The sequence below is a fragment of the Gadus macrocephalus genome, chromosome 19 (genome assembly GCF_031168955.1).
Source record: "Gadus macrocephalus chromosome 19, ASM3116895v1".
In the NCBI taxonomy this organism is placed as follows: domain Eukaryota; kingdom Metazoa; phylum Chordata; class Actinopteri; order Gadiformes; family Gadidae; genus Gadus; species Gadus macrocephalus.
In genome coordinates this window covers 6,672,914-6,690,652 of record NC_082400.1, presented here as the reverse complement: position 1 = coordinate 6,690,652, position 17,739 = coordinate 6,672,914, and the positions used below count along the sequence as shown (strand labels likewise).

General features: G+C 43.8%; 1 protein-coding gene across 1 annotated transcript in view; it reads left to right on the top strand.

Moving 5' to 3' along the window:
• whrna (whirlin a) overlaps nt 1-17,739 on the top strand; it is a 117,361-nt gene that overhangs the window by 46,727 nt on the left and 52,895 nt on the right. The window contains 2 exon segments of the mRNA XM_060037950.1: nt 4,937-5,155; nt 16,088-16,213. Coding sequence (XP_059893933.1) covers nt 4,937-5,155; nt 16,088-16,213 — 345 coding nt within the window.

Sequence of the window (17,739 nt, the reverse complement as noted above, 5' to 3'; positions counted from 1 at the left end):
TTGTACCCTGCCTGTGTTTGTTTTCCTGCTGAGACAATACATATGTGTGTGTGTGTGTGTGTTTTTGTGTCTGTGTCTGCGTGTATCTCAAATGTGTAATACAGATTGGCATCAGGGCACACCTTGTCTCTTCATCTTATCTTTGTGTGTTTAAATATATTCCTGGGTGCATAATTAATGAGTCATAGTGTGTGTATACCTGGATGCACTGAGCATAGAACTTTTATGCGTGTGTGTGTGCTTATGTGTTCGTGTGTTAGTGTCTGTGTATATGTGTGTGCATTCATTCACCCGGGTAAGTGGGTGTGTTTATGTGAACAGCCTATCAAGCATGACCAATTAGCGTGAACAATTAGCAGCGCGTGAGTTCCCGCTCCATCATCCCCGGAGCCCTTGCAGCAGTACCCTGGCCTCACACTCACACACTCCAGTGGCCTGCTGTAGATCCATGCTGCCCTAGGGCCCACCATGTTCAGACGTGTTAAGCCACTCTTCAGGTGTTGTAAAGCGATACTGATCAGAGGAGAGTAGAAGGGTTGGGGGGGGGGGGGGGGGGGGGGGTGCTGAGAAAATGGATGGATTTGAGAAGATGGGAGGAGGAGAGAGTGTAGAGCCTACCTGGTAACAACTAACAACGACAAGCTGATTGTGGGTGGTCTAGTATGGCAGGTGTGTGTGTGTGCGCGTGTGTCTGTGTGTGCGCCTGCGTGTGTGAGAATTGGATTCTGTAAAGTGTCAAATGCTCCGGGATGGTGGCCGAGGCAAGGGCAGAATAAAGACTATTCCAGTCTATTTCACATTTTATTATTGAGAAGAAACAGTCGGGGGGGTGGGGGTGGGGGTGGTGGAGGTTGAGACGCTGGGACTGGTTGGGGTGGGGGACATAATTGAGATGGCCTCGCCAAAATGCCAACGAGTGTCTCTTTCAAAATAACAGCGCGGGGCCTGCTGCTTTCCCTCGCATCCACGCTAAAACCATGATACCGCTGGCGTATCCTGATGCGAAATGATTCAATAGTAATAGCTTACACCAATGAAGGGGCACGCCTGGCCAATAAAATGTATCATAGCCCGGACCCGTGTGCAGGAAAGCAGCTTTCTTTCTCCCATGGTTGCGGGACCCTGACTACCATTTACCTGGCCTTTTCCATTTCCCATCAGCCCTTGCTCCGCTTCCCATTACTATTTCCCCCACAACGCCACCGACCCACCACTGCTGTAGTTCTGGCAGCGAGCAGCTGACACCTCATGAATTCGCCGGCCGCCACAATCAGCACTTTCTTCCCGGGGGACCATCACTCGCCATACTGCACGTGACGATGTTGGCGTGCACGTGCAGAAGCCACACTTAGTTTCTTATTCGTCTCTTTCTTGTTTCTCATTCGTATGCAGCAGAAAGTCCCCCCCCCCTCCATTCCCCCCCGCCCCCCCCAGGTTTTTGTGGCCTGCCCACTCCCTGATTTACTGCCCCTCATTCTATTGGCCCTAGTGTCTTGTCTTGGTGCTGCACGTCTCTGCTCGGGAATTTTACTCTGAACACTTCCAACTCCTCCACACTACAATTCACCAATCTTCTTCATCATTGTCTTCCACAGGCACAGTTTTATACTCAATCCACCTTCAATGTCCTCTTTCTTCTTTCTCCTCATCTATCTTCTGCTTCTTCACCCTCTCCCTCATTCTCTCACTCCTACTCTTCTTCTTCCTGTCATTCTAGTTTCCTTACCCTCCTCCTCCTCCTTTTCTTCCTCCTCACCCCATCCCTCCCCATAAGCCTCTTCCTGATCATCTTCCTCGTCTTCGTACTTTTCTAATCCAGTACCTCTGTGGATGGAAGATAGCCTGACATCGGCAGATCAATTCAGGTCCTTATCAAGGAGCGCAGACCAAAATTCCTCTGGACATAATTCAATTGACCTGCAACCAATAAGAGCAATGAAATGAAAAATCAGAGGCAGCCATCTTGGTTGTTTACGATAATCCCTAAACAACTTTCCCATATTGCGCTCCTCTGTACAGACATCGTATAAATCCCGACACATACTTGATAAAAGATTATATTGGCCCAACCCGGGCCTGGTCTGCTGCTGGACACATATGCCAGAACAAATAAAACATGGGCTCGCCGATTTGTCTGGTGCCCCGGCTAGGTACTAAGCACCTCTGCTGTGAGACAAGAGTCTCCCAGGGGAGCAATAAATCACAGCAGGAGCCTGTTGGCCGCAGTGGATCAACCTCCGACCTATCGACTCACACCCCTTGAGAACAACTGAACTTTGTACTGCAGTGCAACAGACCTTATTCACCCAGCCTCCATGTCTGTTAGTCGGTGGGGCAACCTTGTAGTACCTCTGGGGAAACCATAACAACTCAATTCGACAGGCCTTCTGACTGCTAACTTCCTGGGTTTGAGCATGGGATGCAGAACTAAGAATAGGCGAATGCATTGAGTTATTCATGGTTTCCCCAAAGATGGAAGAAGAGGTCGCAACCCACAAATATATATTGTATATGTGAAGAAGGTCTAGCTTTCTGTTCTTGCGTCATCACACATCATCACCTTCATCAAAGGTTGTGTCTGTGGCGACCCAAAAGATTGATGTGCTCGAGTCGTGGACATCTGTTTACTGTTCCTGTTCACTGTTGTCGTGGCAGCTCTGGCTGTGCTGGGATAAGGACAAAGTTAAAAGCAAAACAAAAGTGATTTATTCAGGACGGTATGGGAGAGGGGGGTGAGGAGTTGAAATATCTCCCAGCGACCTGGGTCTCTACTCCTGCTGTGGCTCTCCTTGTGTGGTTCTTCCCACCACACTGCTTCTACACCTAGTGAGCAAGATAACTTCCCTGTCTAAAGGGCGACAATGGGAAAGTGTCCAATCGTCCACCCAGATCACATTCACGATAGAAAGCCCAGCTGACCACCCGTTAATGCAGTCCACTGGGCAATCGAGGTTGGTTGATCTTTCCATCGTTTATCTGGGTAGGCACTCCCACTTGTGATTGTGACCTAGAGGGTACAAATAGATAGCCTTTTAAATGGTTTGGCGAGTGATCAGTGATTGATTTTTAGCTGCTTCCCCTCCAGGTTTTCGATCACCTGTCAATCATACCACTGATTACTCAATACGATGCCCAAATAAGGCCTCGATCCTGATTGGATGCTGTTCATGGTCCTGAACTTCAACAATTGAGCCTCTTAGCTCCACAACGGAATTAGTTGTTGTTCAATTGAGATTCAAAAGTGAACAAAAAACAGCTTTTTACCTTCAGGTCAGCCTATTCCCCCCAAAATAGGAAGTGTTCATGCCATTGTGTACTTTTACTTGTAAACCACCAATTTAAAGCAAACATGGAAAATAATCCTTTTACCTCAAGCACGGCTTTTTCGCTAGTGAACCAAATCCGATTATTAAGTCACAGCAAACCATACCACTAATAATATGGCTAACATTGTTACAGGGGCTGGACATCCATCAAACTACAACCAATCAATACACAGCCAAATGCCTGTGCAATCCCCAACCCCCCGGTCCGGTTCTTCAGGGAGACTCATCAGATGGCCGAGGTGGGGCGGTTGTCTTCTCGTTCTCTGAACACGAGCTCCGGCTCAGGGTTCTGCAGTAGATTGGTACCTGAAGCGTGTTCTCCCCTTGATTAACCGCTTGGGGTAATCCCTCTCTTTTTTTAATACGTTCCTAATTCTGTTTTCCCCTGCAAGCTGTTTATGGCTGATTTTACTTCCACTCTGCAAACTCTTAGGGAAAACAAAGTGTGTTTGTTGGGGGGGGGACAGGCTGTTCAGCTTTGGATTTAGGATCTCACTGACATGTGAACACAGCATTATCAGACTTTTCTACTAATGAATGAATTTGCCCTGTAAGTTTAGAATTAGTTTTCTTAGTAAAACACAACAAACGTTGATTGCTCCCACTTGGCAGGTTCTTCTTTTCTTCTGTGTGTGTGTGTGTAGGGGTGTGTATTTGATCATGAGTGGGTGAGCGAGTCAGGGAGTGTTTGTATATGACTGTGTGAGTCTGTTTGTGTTTGATCTTATTCAGTCATAAGGTGGTGTTTGTGATGGCATAGAGTGTATAAATTCGTAAATATTTGCGGTGTCTGTTGCCATGTTTATGCATGTCGTATCTTCATAAATAAATGTTTGGAAACAAATGCCGCTTGTGTGTGTGTGTTTTGCCTTTACATGTTTGTGTGTGGGTGTGTGTGTGTGTGTGTGTGTGTTGGTTGGGGCTTTCTCTTCTGAAGTGCATGCTATTACAAGTGCCGATGAATGGAGGGGAATATAGACTGTCTAGTTCCTACCAGGACATTGCACTTTGAAGGAGGACTGGCTGGTCCGGCGGAGGTCTGAAACATATTGACCCGTGGTGGAGGCTTATGTCCGTGCTCTGAAATATACCACTTCTGCTCCCGCCTTTGTTTTCCTGTTTGATCTGTGGCTCTCACATTCTGATCTCTCGTCTCGACTCACCGCTCCTCTCCACTCTCTCCAACCTTTTCCTTTCCTTTATATCCTCTCCTCCCACCCCATGTCCTGACCCCATCTACTCTTACTCCTCCTCCTATGCTCTCCTTTCCCCCTCCTCCTCCTCCTCTCCCCCCCTCTCCTCCTCCTCCTCTCCACACCTCTCCTCCGCCTTCTCCTCTCCCTCCCTCCTCTTCCTCCTCTCTCCCCTCCTCCTCCTCTCCCCCCTCTCTCCCCCCTCTCCTCCTCTCCCCCCACTCTCATCCTCCTCTCCACACCTCTCATCCGCCTTCTCCTCTCCCTCCCTCCTCTTCCTCCTCTCTCCCCTCCTCCTCCTCTCCCCCCTCTCTTCCTCCTCCGCTCCCCCTCCTCCTCCTCCTTCTCCTCTCCCCCCTCCTTCCCCCCCCCTTCCGCCCTCTCCTCCTCTCCCCTCCCTCCCCCTCTCCTCCTCAGGTGCTGAAGGGCACCAAGAAGCTGTCGCTGCACGTGCGTTCGGTGGGCCGCATCCCGGGGGGCTACGTCACCAACCACGTGTACACCTGGGTGGACCCCCAGGGCCGCGGGGTCTCCCCTCCCCCCGACCTCCCCGAGCACCGCAGCAACACCCTGCGACGCAGCGACACCCTGCGGCGCAGCGACATGGCGCTGCTGCAGGACGGCGACGAGAAGAAGGTGAGCTAGGGGGGGGGGGGGGCGTGGGTCACTTGGGCGGTCGCCTGGACTCCCGGGCTTGTTTTCTGGGGTTTGTGTTAATGTCAATCCCCGCCGTTGGTGTTTCTTTGTGTGCAACTGGCAGGATAGGGTCGTTGTTCAGGTGTGGAACTGCCAGCCGGTTCTGGGGTCGATCCCCGATGTCAGGGCCCCTGCTAGCTGTTTTGGGACCATAGGCCTGATAGTTTATTTGCCGCCCCTCCCCCCCCAAAATAAATATACAAATATTTCTATGAATTTTTGTTTTTATAAGAAAAAATTACTTCATACAGTATTTATTACACAAGTATTTGAAAGTGCAGTTTTGTTTAATAAATAAACTAGATAAATATATTTATGAATGTTGCTGCTGTTGACGTTTCAAATTAAATACATATAAATGGATAATTTTATTCAAATAAGAAAACAGAACTGTTTAATTAGTCACAAATGCGTAACTGAAGGTTCATCTTGTTGAACTGAACTGCTTGGAGATGGTTTAAGGTCATCATCTTGTTCTTGGTGCTGGGATCCTCCAACATGCTCAAATTTGAGCATTGAACATGTTCAATGCTAAAATTCATTTTGAAATACAAGGGAAATGAATTAGCATATAGAGGAATTAATTGGGCACAGAGAAAGATAGTTCAAAAGTTAAAACGAAAATGAACAAATATTAGTGTAAATACATCAATCACATAATTATTTGAGCTCTAATCATTCAAATTTGATGTAACAAAAACGTTTTTAACATTTAAATTCATAATACAAATGAAAACACAATGAATAGGCTGCAACTCAAGCAAGACCTTAAATGAACAAGGTAAATTAAATAAACAAAATTAAGTTCTAAGCATTACAATCCATTATATATCAAATTATAAAGCCTACATAAAAATACAAAATGTTAATGTTCTTAAATAATGTTCGTAAAATAATTAACCAATAGTAGTTATGACATGATTTCACCTGCAGACTTCGACCTCACCCTCATCCTCACAAGATCAGCCTTCTCTTTCTTTGCCTGTCTGTTCCTGACTCCTGTTGCCTTTTTGAAGCCCTTTTGGAGACAGCGAATTACTGTCACGTTTGTCAGGTGCAATCAAAGACACCACAGGACGATGCATATTATTTCCCAAATATGCATTGTACTTGCCTAATGCATATAATGGTGTAATTAATGATGCCAATTACAGTTGGGCCTCATCTCAAATTTAAATAATCCATCCTTCTGATTATTACGATCATTGGTGCGGTGCTGTACGGCCAGCGAGTACAGCGCGGGTTGGGAGCGGCGGCACTGCCTGTAGGCACGCTTCGGGCGACAGCCATTTTGTATTTTCGCTTTTTTTCTTATTAATTAATTTGATATTGTCACTACTTAGGGGTTGGTTGGATATTTTAGTGGTCAGGGTGTTGAAAGGTGCTGGGTTCAAACTCCAGTGTGAACACACCATTGATGCATCATGTCTTATTGTCTACTGGGGGCGAAGGTGTCTGATACCCAGTCTAAAGGTCCTGTGATCGATCCCCACGTTCCTCTGTCTACCTGTTGGCCACTTTGACCTTGAGTCAAATGCCTTACATCCACCAGCTCCTTAATAACTGTTTATCTGGATAAAACCGTCTACTCATTAACTTAATAACATACCACACAGTCATTTTAGGAATACATTTTAAAATACCTGACATTTTTCACTACGATTATAGTGATAGTGTTTAGTGCTTCCGCAATTAACAGCTCTTCTTCAAGTTGAGTCCGGTCTGGTCTGTGGCCACCAGAGCTTTGTCAAAGCCCTGAGGATCTTATATCCAGCGCTGTGTTTTGTTTCCGAGGTTTAAAGACGCTGACAGCAAAGTGAACGCCCCCTGCTAGTCCCAACAGCCCGGGGCGATCAAACAGCAGCTGTGAGGTGCATCCTGTAAATTACTAGTCTGCCTCTATGGTGCCTGGCTGTTCCTCTGAAAGAGGAGTGAAACATGATGCTGTTTGCTGCCGTTCTCTCAGACAAACGCTGTTTCGCTGTTCGCTGTTTTTGAGGCCTCTGTATTGCATTTCTGAGAGTCACCCATTTTGGATCAATGCACAGTGGACCTTTGGAACCAATTCTGAATAATTATGATTGATTTACTATATTTGGGCTTTCCATAATTGGCGCGTCTGGGAAATGAAAACCAACCATGGCGGTTCTACAAATTCTTAACTGGCATGGCAAAGGGATGTCTAGATGTGGCCAGAATGTTGATGTTTTATTCTGCTTATAATAGGCAGAAACATAAAGGAATAGGCTACATGAATACAAATAGCTGCTGATGGTCTGTCTCATAGTTTGCAGAAATCTCATTATCGAGTAGGCTAACTTCTACGATAAAAAAACAGAGCTCCTTTACCAAATTTAAGGAGACAAAAGTAAATAGCTATGAAGTAGTCAAATGCTCTCAGCAAACCACAATTCAAAAAATGCATCATTCAAACCCCTCGTTCTATCTTCTTCATAATTTACTCAAATATATATTTTGAATCATTGAGTACATCATCAATTATAGCATATACTGCTATATAAAGACAATTAGGCTATACGTTTTTAGATATAGAGTAAAAACAGGTTCTGATCATATTTAAGACTTGTTGAAGTCATGACCTTTGTTCTGCAGAGCGAAGTGCATGGTGTAAGGCAACACCAACATAAATTCAATGTACAGGCTTGTTCTAATATTCGGAGGCTAGCATTAATTGACTGGATAGCAACATTAGTCATTGCATTGTGAGTGGATTTGGGAACAACAAAAATGGGTATTACCATCTACAGCTTCCTGAGCTTTAATATATGAAATAATACCTTGACAGATAACTGACCATCTGCAAGTATTGTCTGCCCATGATTATAAGTATTTGCGGTCATGATTAAACCAAGCTATTCAAAGAGATGATGAGGCCTTTTACAAAGACATAGGGAAATATGAATAATTAGCTGACTACATGAAAGCTTTCTCTCTGCTGTAATGAAATACGTTTGGAGGAGACTTTATTCAAAGCACAAAATGTCATATTTATCTTTTTTCCCGACATAACTTGGACTGAGCAATATATCAATTTTCTTAATTCTTTAATCCTAATATGGACATATTATGTGACATAGACATATTATGTCTTTTAAATATTGGGAATATAATATATGCAATATAAAAATCAAGTCAGAAATTCTAGAAATGTGTGAAATAAAACCAATAGAAAATTGGGTAGAAATGCAAACTAAAGAATATAAATTGAAAATATAAGATCTAAAATATCAAAGAAAATATGAATGCATAAGAAAATATGAATGCATGTATTAATATTGTCATGGCATGACACTGACCGCAGTGAATTAGAATATATGAATTTACAATTATGGAAAAGAAACGGAACATAAATGAGTTTGCCAACATTTAAGGTTTGTCGTAAGCAAGCCAACGCATTTAATTTGGGGAAAAGGGTAGGTCCCCTAAACAGTAGCAATAAACTCTGGACAGTAAGGTGACATATACCGGTACCTAAACATGAATGTCTGTCCCTCTGTGCCTGCATCTGGTCTGCATGTGTTGTGTTAAAAGATAACAGAAAGTTGCACTCGGGTATTACTTCTTTCTCTCGTACACGGTATTGACGTTGCCTTGGTCTACAAGACAATAAAGGAGCCATTTCTTCAGAATTGTGTTGTGGGCATGATATTTTACCCAAAGCCTGGTGGACCAGGGCCTGAATGTCAGCCATCCACTCCCCTGTTGGGGTACACAGGAAGGAGCGTGTAAGGTCAGGACAGTTTTAATAATAGGTGGTCATTTCTGTGATGTTCCCTTGTACACTCCTCCACAATCAAACACCACAACACCTTCCACCTTCTGTTCCTTGGATAAACTGACGCTGTGATGTGGAACGTGACATCCTTTCCCGGTTTCAATTGGGCTGATCTGACCTTCTCAGGAACACCTTGGTCAGAAAATATATATCTGTTTGCCCAAAACAGTTACAGCCTCATCCAGAACGTCCACAGCAAGTTTTGTCCTTGCTGAGATAGGGTATTGCAGATCGTCAGTATTGCGAAGCTGTCAGTTTTACTAATAAACTTTATGTCCTTCCTTGACATTTCAGCCTGTACCTCTGATGGCCTCCCTAAGAAATTGTAGTTGTATTGATTATCAAACAACGTCTCCATTTTCTCTCAAACTGCTCTGTAATGGGCGATTATGAACCCATCAGACTGTGAACCTCTCTGCTAAGAGTCCATCTCCGGACTATTAATCAGCGGCCGTGGTTCCTTCCCTTTTCACACATTTTTGTTCCCAATGAGAAAACCAATGTCAGCGATGTGATTGAACATCATGCAGCTCCTTGAAGTCATTGTCCTCAGATCCATATAGTTCCAGACCTGAGTTCACATGGCTGTCCGCAGTCTTGTCCCTTGTTTGCCAAGGCGTGAGGGCTGTTTGAGTAGAGTCTCCCAGAGGGACAGGAGGATCCAAAAGGGGCTTAGGTTCACAAATGTTTGGTCATGGTATTGACTGGAGCTTATCGAAGGGTCAGATGTAACTTATCACTCAGCATGCGTTCAGTATAGGAGAGTTAAAGCCTTATTTGAAAATTTAGGTAATCACTGCAATTTTTTAAATAAACAAGCAAAGGAACTTAGCGCCGTGCTTTCAAATCTAAAACATTTTGAAAGCTTGATGAGCTTTTTAATAAAAAAACAAGTGAAACTATGCAGAAAGGATTAATTTAAGTGTGCCACTTTCATTTTTTTCTAAGGTAGGAATGATTGAAAAGGTTCTACGCTGGCCTGATTTTTAGATGACCAAAAAATGTAGTTGAGGTGCTTTTTTCCAAACAGTGGGAGAAAGTGAAAGTGAAATAGAGCTGTGTCACTGATTTAGAAGGGTAATAATTGATAAATTGGTTCATGGGGAGGTTTTCATGTGAACTGTGAACACTTTTCCAGTATGTGACAACTTATTTATTGGAGCACACAGCCTTGGGATGTGGAAGGGCGAAAGCTGAGCTCCTCTTCCGGGCCTCGACCTTGACTTTTTGTTACCATCGTGGGTTTTTCTTCATTTTTTTTTAATTCTACAATCCTGCACTACTTTTTGTTGTTGTTTAGTGTTTTGATGAATCATTTATACCGTAAATGTCAGGACTGATTGCACGGGCCATAGCAAATTAACATTACAAGTAATGTCGTAAATCGGTCTGAGAAGCATTGAGGAGTATCTGTGTTATAATGACCGAAACAGACAACGCAAGAGATACTGCAGATTAATTATATTCTTTCCAAAAGCTATAACCAGAAAAATTATATAATAATAATATTGTTTTACTCGAAATTAATGATCAATTATACAAAGTCTAATCATTGCATTTTCCATATATCAGCTAACTATCAACCGGCTGAGTATCTCGGCACTCTTTCAGATGTATCGGCAATGTTCCTGAGCTGTGGATCTGACCCCGCCTGTGTCCAGTGTTACAATGAACATCATGTTTAAGGATGTGCTGGATTCACGTCACGTACGTTTGGACTTGCTGTGCTGCATCGCTTTCTCGGCATCATAAACCTTTCAAATATCTTCCTCCATTGAGTAGTGAGTATACCGAAGGTTTGAGCCTTTCTCTAAATAAAACTTTTAAATAAGATAGACACCCTGGCAGCTTCTTGATGCCTTTTTACCATATAGAGACGTATTTTACCATGGGCTTCTACCAGCTCTGTTATCAGTGTTGTCACATTTTTATACATGAACTTCCTAAGCAGTGCATATTGTGTCTCTATTGAATATATTTTATTCATTGCTGCTGCAACTCTCTACACTGAAGTGGCTCCACTCTAGCTTCCAGCCAAATGTGGAGACGTATGAAATTGTGGAGCTATGAGATGATTCGGATGGACCCCTTCTATTGTTTTATTCAGAGCGAGGGACTCTTGAAAATGCATTGCCTGAGTGCAATTTCTTCTCCGGCTCTTACACCCAGGACATTATGTGGGTAACCTATTTTTTCTGTGATGCATATGGTGTTCTTCAAAAGCTCTTCGAAAAAGCTGTTGTTTCCACATCTATGGTTTCTTTATAACAATTTATAACAAAAGTCCCGATTGCACTGCACTGACATTTGGATTCCATAAGCATAAGCACAATTAATTTTCTTTCTCTGTTTTTTTAGCTTGGCTGCATTTCGACTTCCCTGCTATTTAATCATTTCTTTATCTAGAAAGTCATTAGTAGAAGTAGAAGTCATTTATTTTTCTCTTGCTCCTTAACAATATTATTTTTATAAGTGTCAACCATCTTTGGTTCCTTCACTTTATTACCTGCTACAAATCCTACCATTAAATGCTTCAATAACTCTCAATGCGGGAGGTTTCTGAAATTGATCTGGCGGTGACATCATAAGTGGGACTATCCAAGCTGTGATTCAACAATCCAAATTAGGACTCACGGATTCTGAAACAAAAACAACACAAGGAGTAGCAATGATTTCCATTACAAGTAATTCCGTTTCCATTCCGCTTGTAACATCACCAATGTCCACAGTCACTTATAACAATCCGCTTATGAAAGGCACAATAACATATGATGGAACAATGATGGTTTTGGTGCAGATTTATTCTGAATTGAAGTCATAGGTACTATAAATGTCTTCAAAATTGTAATTTTATAATTATGGTAACACATAGATTATTTTGAGAATGATAGTGAAGGGCTTTTTTTCCACTCACTATGCTTCATATAAATTCACACTTAAGCTCCATTGTCCAACATTTTCTGCATGTACTGCTAAAAAAATCACCATTAAATGTGATATTTATTCTGCTATACCATCATAAAATTCAAAAATGTCTATCCTTTACTTAACCAAAACTGCCTTGCCCAAGGGCATCGTTTTACCTCTTTATTAGTCATCATGCAAAGACATTTTCTACACCGATCCTGGCTATTACGAGCCCATCAATCCCTCGCTCCCGGTAGATAGCATCCAGGCTAACCGCGAGCCACGGGACAGTGCTGAACTCTGAGGAGGAGTAGCGAACAGCGTTGGCCCCACCAAACCCAGGGGAGCCTGACCGGTTTGGTCCGGATCAGGACCCTGCCGTTTGTTAGCTTTGCCCTGACAGCTAACGTTCAGCGTCAGCAGATTCATTCAGAATAAAAGCCTGAGGCAGACGGAGCCCTATTTGGGATGGCTGTGTAGCCGAGCAGCGGAGGGAGATATATGGTTTAGTCCCTGAAGCGCTTGGACCCCTTCCAGTTTCCACTTTGATTTATGATTTTTAAACTTGGTCTGCAGCCAAGTAGGAGGCAGACCTACTACACGCAAAAACACACAAGCATGCACACACACACACACACACACACACACACACACACACACACACACACACACACACACACACACACACACACACACACACACACACACACACACACACACACACACACAGAAAGATAACTAGTAAACGTGTGGTATCTCCTTGTTTTGTCATCCAATGTTTGGCCATATGATAAGAATAAATCAAAAAAAATGAATTTGATGTTTTGATTACATGAACTTGAATTTCAATGATCCCTGAGGTTACAGTCTAATCAGACTGATTAACGTGAGTGCACCTACTCTGTGTCGACAGTTTTTATTTACTCTCTATCATCAGCCGATGCTTTTCAACCTTCCTACTCCGACCCTCTCTACCCTCCTTACCGTCTCTCTCATTCTAACTTTTTCCCTCTCCTTCTAACTATGAATCTCTCTTGATACATGCTGTCTCCCTCCATCCCCTTCTAACAGTCTCTCTCTCTTTTTTAGGTGAGTGCTGCATGCAGCGCTCAACTATTGTTCTTCATAAGTTTTAATCTTTCTTTCCTCTTTATTATTCTCTGCAAACGTTGGGATCTATCTCCTTCCGCAATTTCTCACCTAGAGACTCCATTCAAATTTAAAACTGTTCAGAATAGCTTGGAATCCCGCGCATCTTTTCAGATTTTCTAAATATTTTATACTTTTTAAGATATTCTACTTTTAAAATACTATCTTTTTTTTAACATGGGAGTCAATGGGAGGACGGCAGAGCTGTCCTCTGGTACTTCCACTGTTTTAAGACGTAACTAAATCAATTTTCAACCCTTTATCTTCATTCAAACCATTTAACAAATCGAGACACTTGTATCTTCAATAATATCTAAATGGAATTTCGATATCATTTAAACTTTCTTCAGAATCACAGTTTTAGTTCCATACCGGCTTCGTTTTCAGATGTTTTCATTGAAGACGTCTGCCCATTCTGACACTCCTACTTCTTAAGACATCGTAACTCAATCATTTTTCAACCGTTTGCCTTTGTTCAAACCATTTAACAAATCTACACACTTGTACTCTTAAAGAGACACACACACACACACACACACACACACACACACACACACACACACACACACACACACACACACACACACACACGCAAACACACACACACGCAAACACACACACACGCAAACACACACACACGCAAACACACACACACGCAAACACACACACACGCAAACACACACACGCAAACACACACACACGCAAACACACACACACGCAAACACACAAGGCACGCAAACACACAAGACACACACCAGCAGTGCAATACATTTGACCTTTCAGATTCTTCAGTTCAATTATTTTTAAATTTCTGCATTTTTAGCAATGCTTTGTCACTTTATTTGTTTCCAACCATTTACATTTTCTAAAATGCTGTGCATGTTGACATTGTTTAATCCATTTAGACTTTTCCATTTGAAGTTTTTTTTATGTCTTAATCTTTGTGGCTTTATCATAAAATATTTTCAACCTCACTTTGTAGGCCTACTTTTCTGCAGGAAATGCATTTTCTAGTTGGTACATAATGTCTCTCTCCCTCTTCATGCTAACCCCCTGTCTCCCTTCTTGTCTCTCCCCCTCTGGTTCTAACACTGTGGGCCCTATTTTAACGGTCTGAAACACACTGAGAAGCTCAAAACGGAAGTAGCTTTGTGGGATGGTCTCTGCCGCTGTTGCTATTATACCGGCGGATAAATGACTCTTGCACCGGACGCAAATCTAAAAAGGGTTGGTCTGAAGTAGCCTAATAACCCGTAGTTGTGGTTTGGGCGTCACCTGCACTAAACCAATGAGAGTGCCATCTCCCATCCCCTTTAAGAGCCATGAGCGCATTTGAACCTGACGAGTTGATATTTTGACAGCTTGTTTGAAGACTCCGATGAGACAGATGCATGACCACATGAATTTCAAACTTCAAATGGCTCAGTTTATGGCCAAATAATATGGCCTAATTCACAATTGCGTTTTCTTCTACAACTTCCGTAAAACTGAGTCGTCATGTAAATTTCGGCAAAGAAAACTTAACAAACCAATGATAAGCGGTCCTGTGGCCGCAACTGTTGGTCTATTTAATGATATGTGCCAATACATTAACACACATAGTTTCTTACCAGTATTGTATGCATTATCGTTATCGACTTGTGTTCCTAATATGCATGTGTTCCCCCGTTAATGTACATTGCCATGGACTGTATTATGCGTTAAGTTTGCGTGTGTTTAAACAGATGGAGGCACACACGCACGCCTGCATTCATCCATTATTTTTAACACTCCCAGGCGGTAAAACAATGTTTTCTCACGACCAAATAGGTCTACTCATAAATCCTAAAATGTATGGGCTTGTACACGATGTCTGTGTCAAGAAAATATGTGTTTCCTCTATGGTGTTTGCAGATGCATTGATTTGAGTACAACTTACCACTTTATCATCTGTTCTTTCCCAAATAATTTAACCAACATTATCATTTACAGTAAAATGAGATTTTGCTTTGGAAGGCTGGGATATAGCCTACTTTTCTCGAGTTTATTATTGTTATTATTATTATTTTAACGCATGGCATAGCCTACTACAGTGTTCATTCATGCAGCCCCTATGGAAAAAATAATAATTCACAATCCTTCAAAAAATCTTGTGCATGTATGTAATGTGTATAGCCCACTGGTGTATAAGCTTATGTTGCAGTTCCGACCTTCTATGGTATGTCAAAATAGCAAAACCAACTGTGCTATCCGCTAGTCGCACTTCAACCAGGTATTTGTCGGTCAGTTATACAACTGCTTTATCGATCTGTAAGATAGCACCATGTATCATTTGCGCCGGAACACGCCTCTGCTTTACGTCGTCACGCCTCTCAGGGCGCAAGTTTAGTGGCGCAGGATTGCTGCGGGGGGAAATTGGCTTTGCGCCGGTTGCAAACAAGCAAAGATACATGCGTCGGTGTAGAAAGTAAATTACGCTGGATGCAAGATAGGGCCCTGTGTCTCTCTCTCTCTCCTTGTTATCCCCATATCTCTCTCTCCCTCTGGTTCTTACTCTCTCTCTCTCTCTCTTCATGCTATCCCCATATCTCTCTCTCCCTCTGGTTCTTACCCTGTGCCTCCCTCTCTCTCTCTTCATGCTAACCCCATCTCTCTCCCTCTGGTTCTTACCCTGTGCCTCTCTCTCTTCATGCTAACCCCATCTCTCTCCCTCTGGTTCTTACCCTGTGCCTCCCTCTCTCTCTCTTCATGCTAACCCCATCTCTCTCCCTCTGGTTCTTACCCTGTGCCTCTCTCTCTTCATGCTAACCCCATCTCTCTCCCTCTGGTTCTTACCCTGTGCCTCTCTCTCTTCATGCTAACCCCATCTCTCTCCCTCTGGTTCTTACCCTGTGCCTCTCTCTCTTCATGCTAACCCCATCTCTCTCCCTCTGGTTCTTACCCTGTGCCTCTCTCTCTTCATGCTAACCCCATCTCTCTCCCTCTGGTTCTTATCCTGTGCCTCTCTCTCTCTCCATGCTGACCCTGTGTCTCTCTCCCAGGTGAACCTGGTGCTGGATGACGGGCGGTCTCTGGGCCTGATGATCCGGGGCGGGGCAGAGTACGCTCTGGGGATCTACATCACCGGGGTGGACCAGGGGTCTGCTGCAGAGTGCGGAGGACTCAAGGTAGACATCTTTACACCGACACCTACAACTATCATCCACACCTTGAGAAGGATTCAGCAACCTACACCTCTATGTAGCGACATTGAACTACACATTTATACTACCACACTTACTTTATTGTCACACCTCTATGTAACTACATTGACAAATACCTTTATACAACCACACTTACTTTATAACCACACTTCTATTCAACGACATTGACCTACACCTTTATAGAAACACATTTACACAACCAACTAACGACATCTTTATATAGTAACTAACTAAAAATACCTATAACTTATCATAACAATACCTCCCTCTGGGCGCATTCCAATAGTCTTTCCATAGCGACTGCTCCCTTTTAGTGCTAAACCTCCAGATGTCTTCCTCGATTACGTCGACTGCCTTTGAACCCACTGTACCCGCACGTGTAGTCAGCCAGAGGAGCAGCCTACAGCAGCTGCCTGAGCGGCTCCAGACCGAGGAGACATCAGAAGCAATAATAATAAATGTCCCGTTTGGCCTTACAAGACCAGTGCATACACTGTTAGTACTGTGTCGGTAACGACTCTGGGTGTCAAACAGGTCACCCTTTGGCAGTGTGGATGCCGTGCTCTGCCAGTGGAGCTACACAGGGCCGTCGCAGTCTTGTGTCTTTGACACAAGACTCACACTGGCAGGGCTGGGGAGTGTAGGGTTGTATCATGACCCTACGGACTTCAGTGGGGGTTTCATTCCGTCTGTGTACGGCACCTTCTCAACGAGCAGGTGTGCGCCTGCAGCCAGAGGGGGCGCCAAAACACCAATTCCCCACACAATGTTTTGTACTTCATTGAAAACCGCTACGCAGCGCTTATTTTTTTTTAACTGCTCGTGGCGCACCCCATGTGATTTGGCGCCCCCCACAAAGAAGGCGGCTGCCTGGTTCGCCCGTGCCTAAAACCGCCACTGCTCACCACCACCAGTGTAATGCACCCAAGTGGCTGATGCACGGCAGCCAATCTGCACCAGAACGCTCACCACACACCAGCTTGAGATTTAGGGAATTAATGAGTCAGCCAATTGTACAGGAGGACGATGAGGGGGCCAGATTGAATTAGCCTGGTTGGGCCAGGACACCGGGGAAACCCCTACTCTTTGCGAAGTGTCCTGAGATCTTTTATGACCACAGTGAGTCAGGACCTCGGATTTACGTCTCATCCGCAGGACGGCACCTTCCAGAGCACAGTGTCCCCGTCACTGCACTGGGGCATCGGGATTGATGAGGGAAGGGGCCAGAGGGAAGAGTGCCACCTATTGGCCACCACCCGACAACACTTACAGCACCTGGTGTTCCCAGGCGGCCTAAGTACTAACCAGACCCGACCCTGCTTAGCTTCCGAGATCAGACCAGGTCGGGCATGTTCAGGGTGGTATGGCCGTGAAGTAAATCTGATAGAGAGCCAAAGTCTAGTGGGAAATTCTTTGCATCGACGCTTTTTTTGTAGTTCACTTTTCAAACTTTTGCTATGTGCCAAAATGAGGTATTATGAATTGTTAAA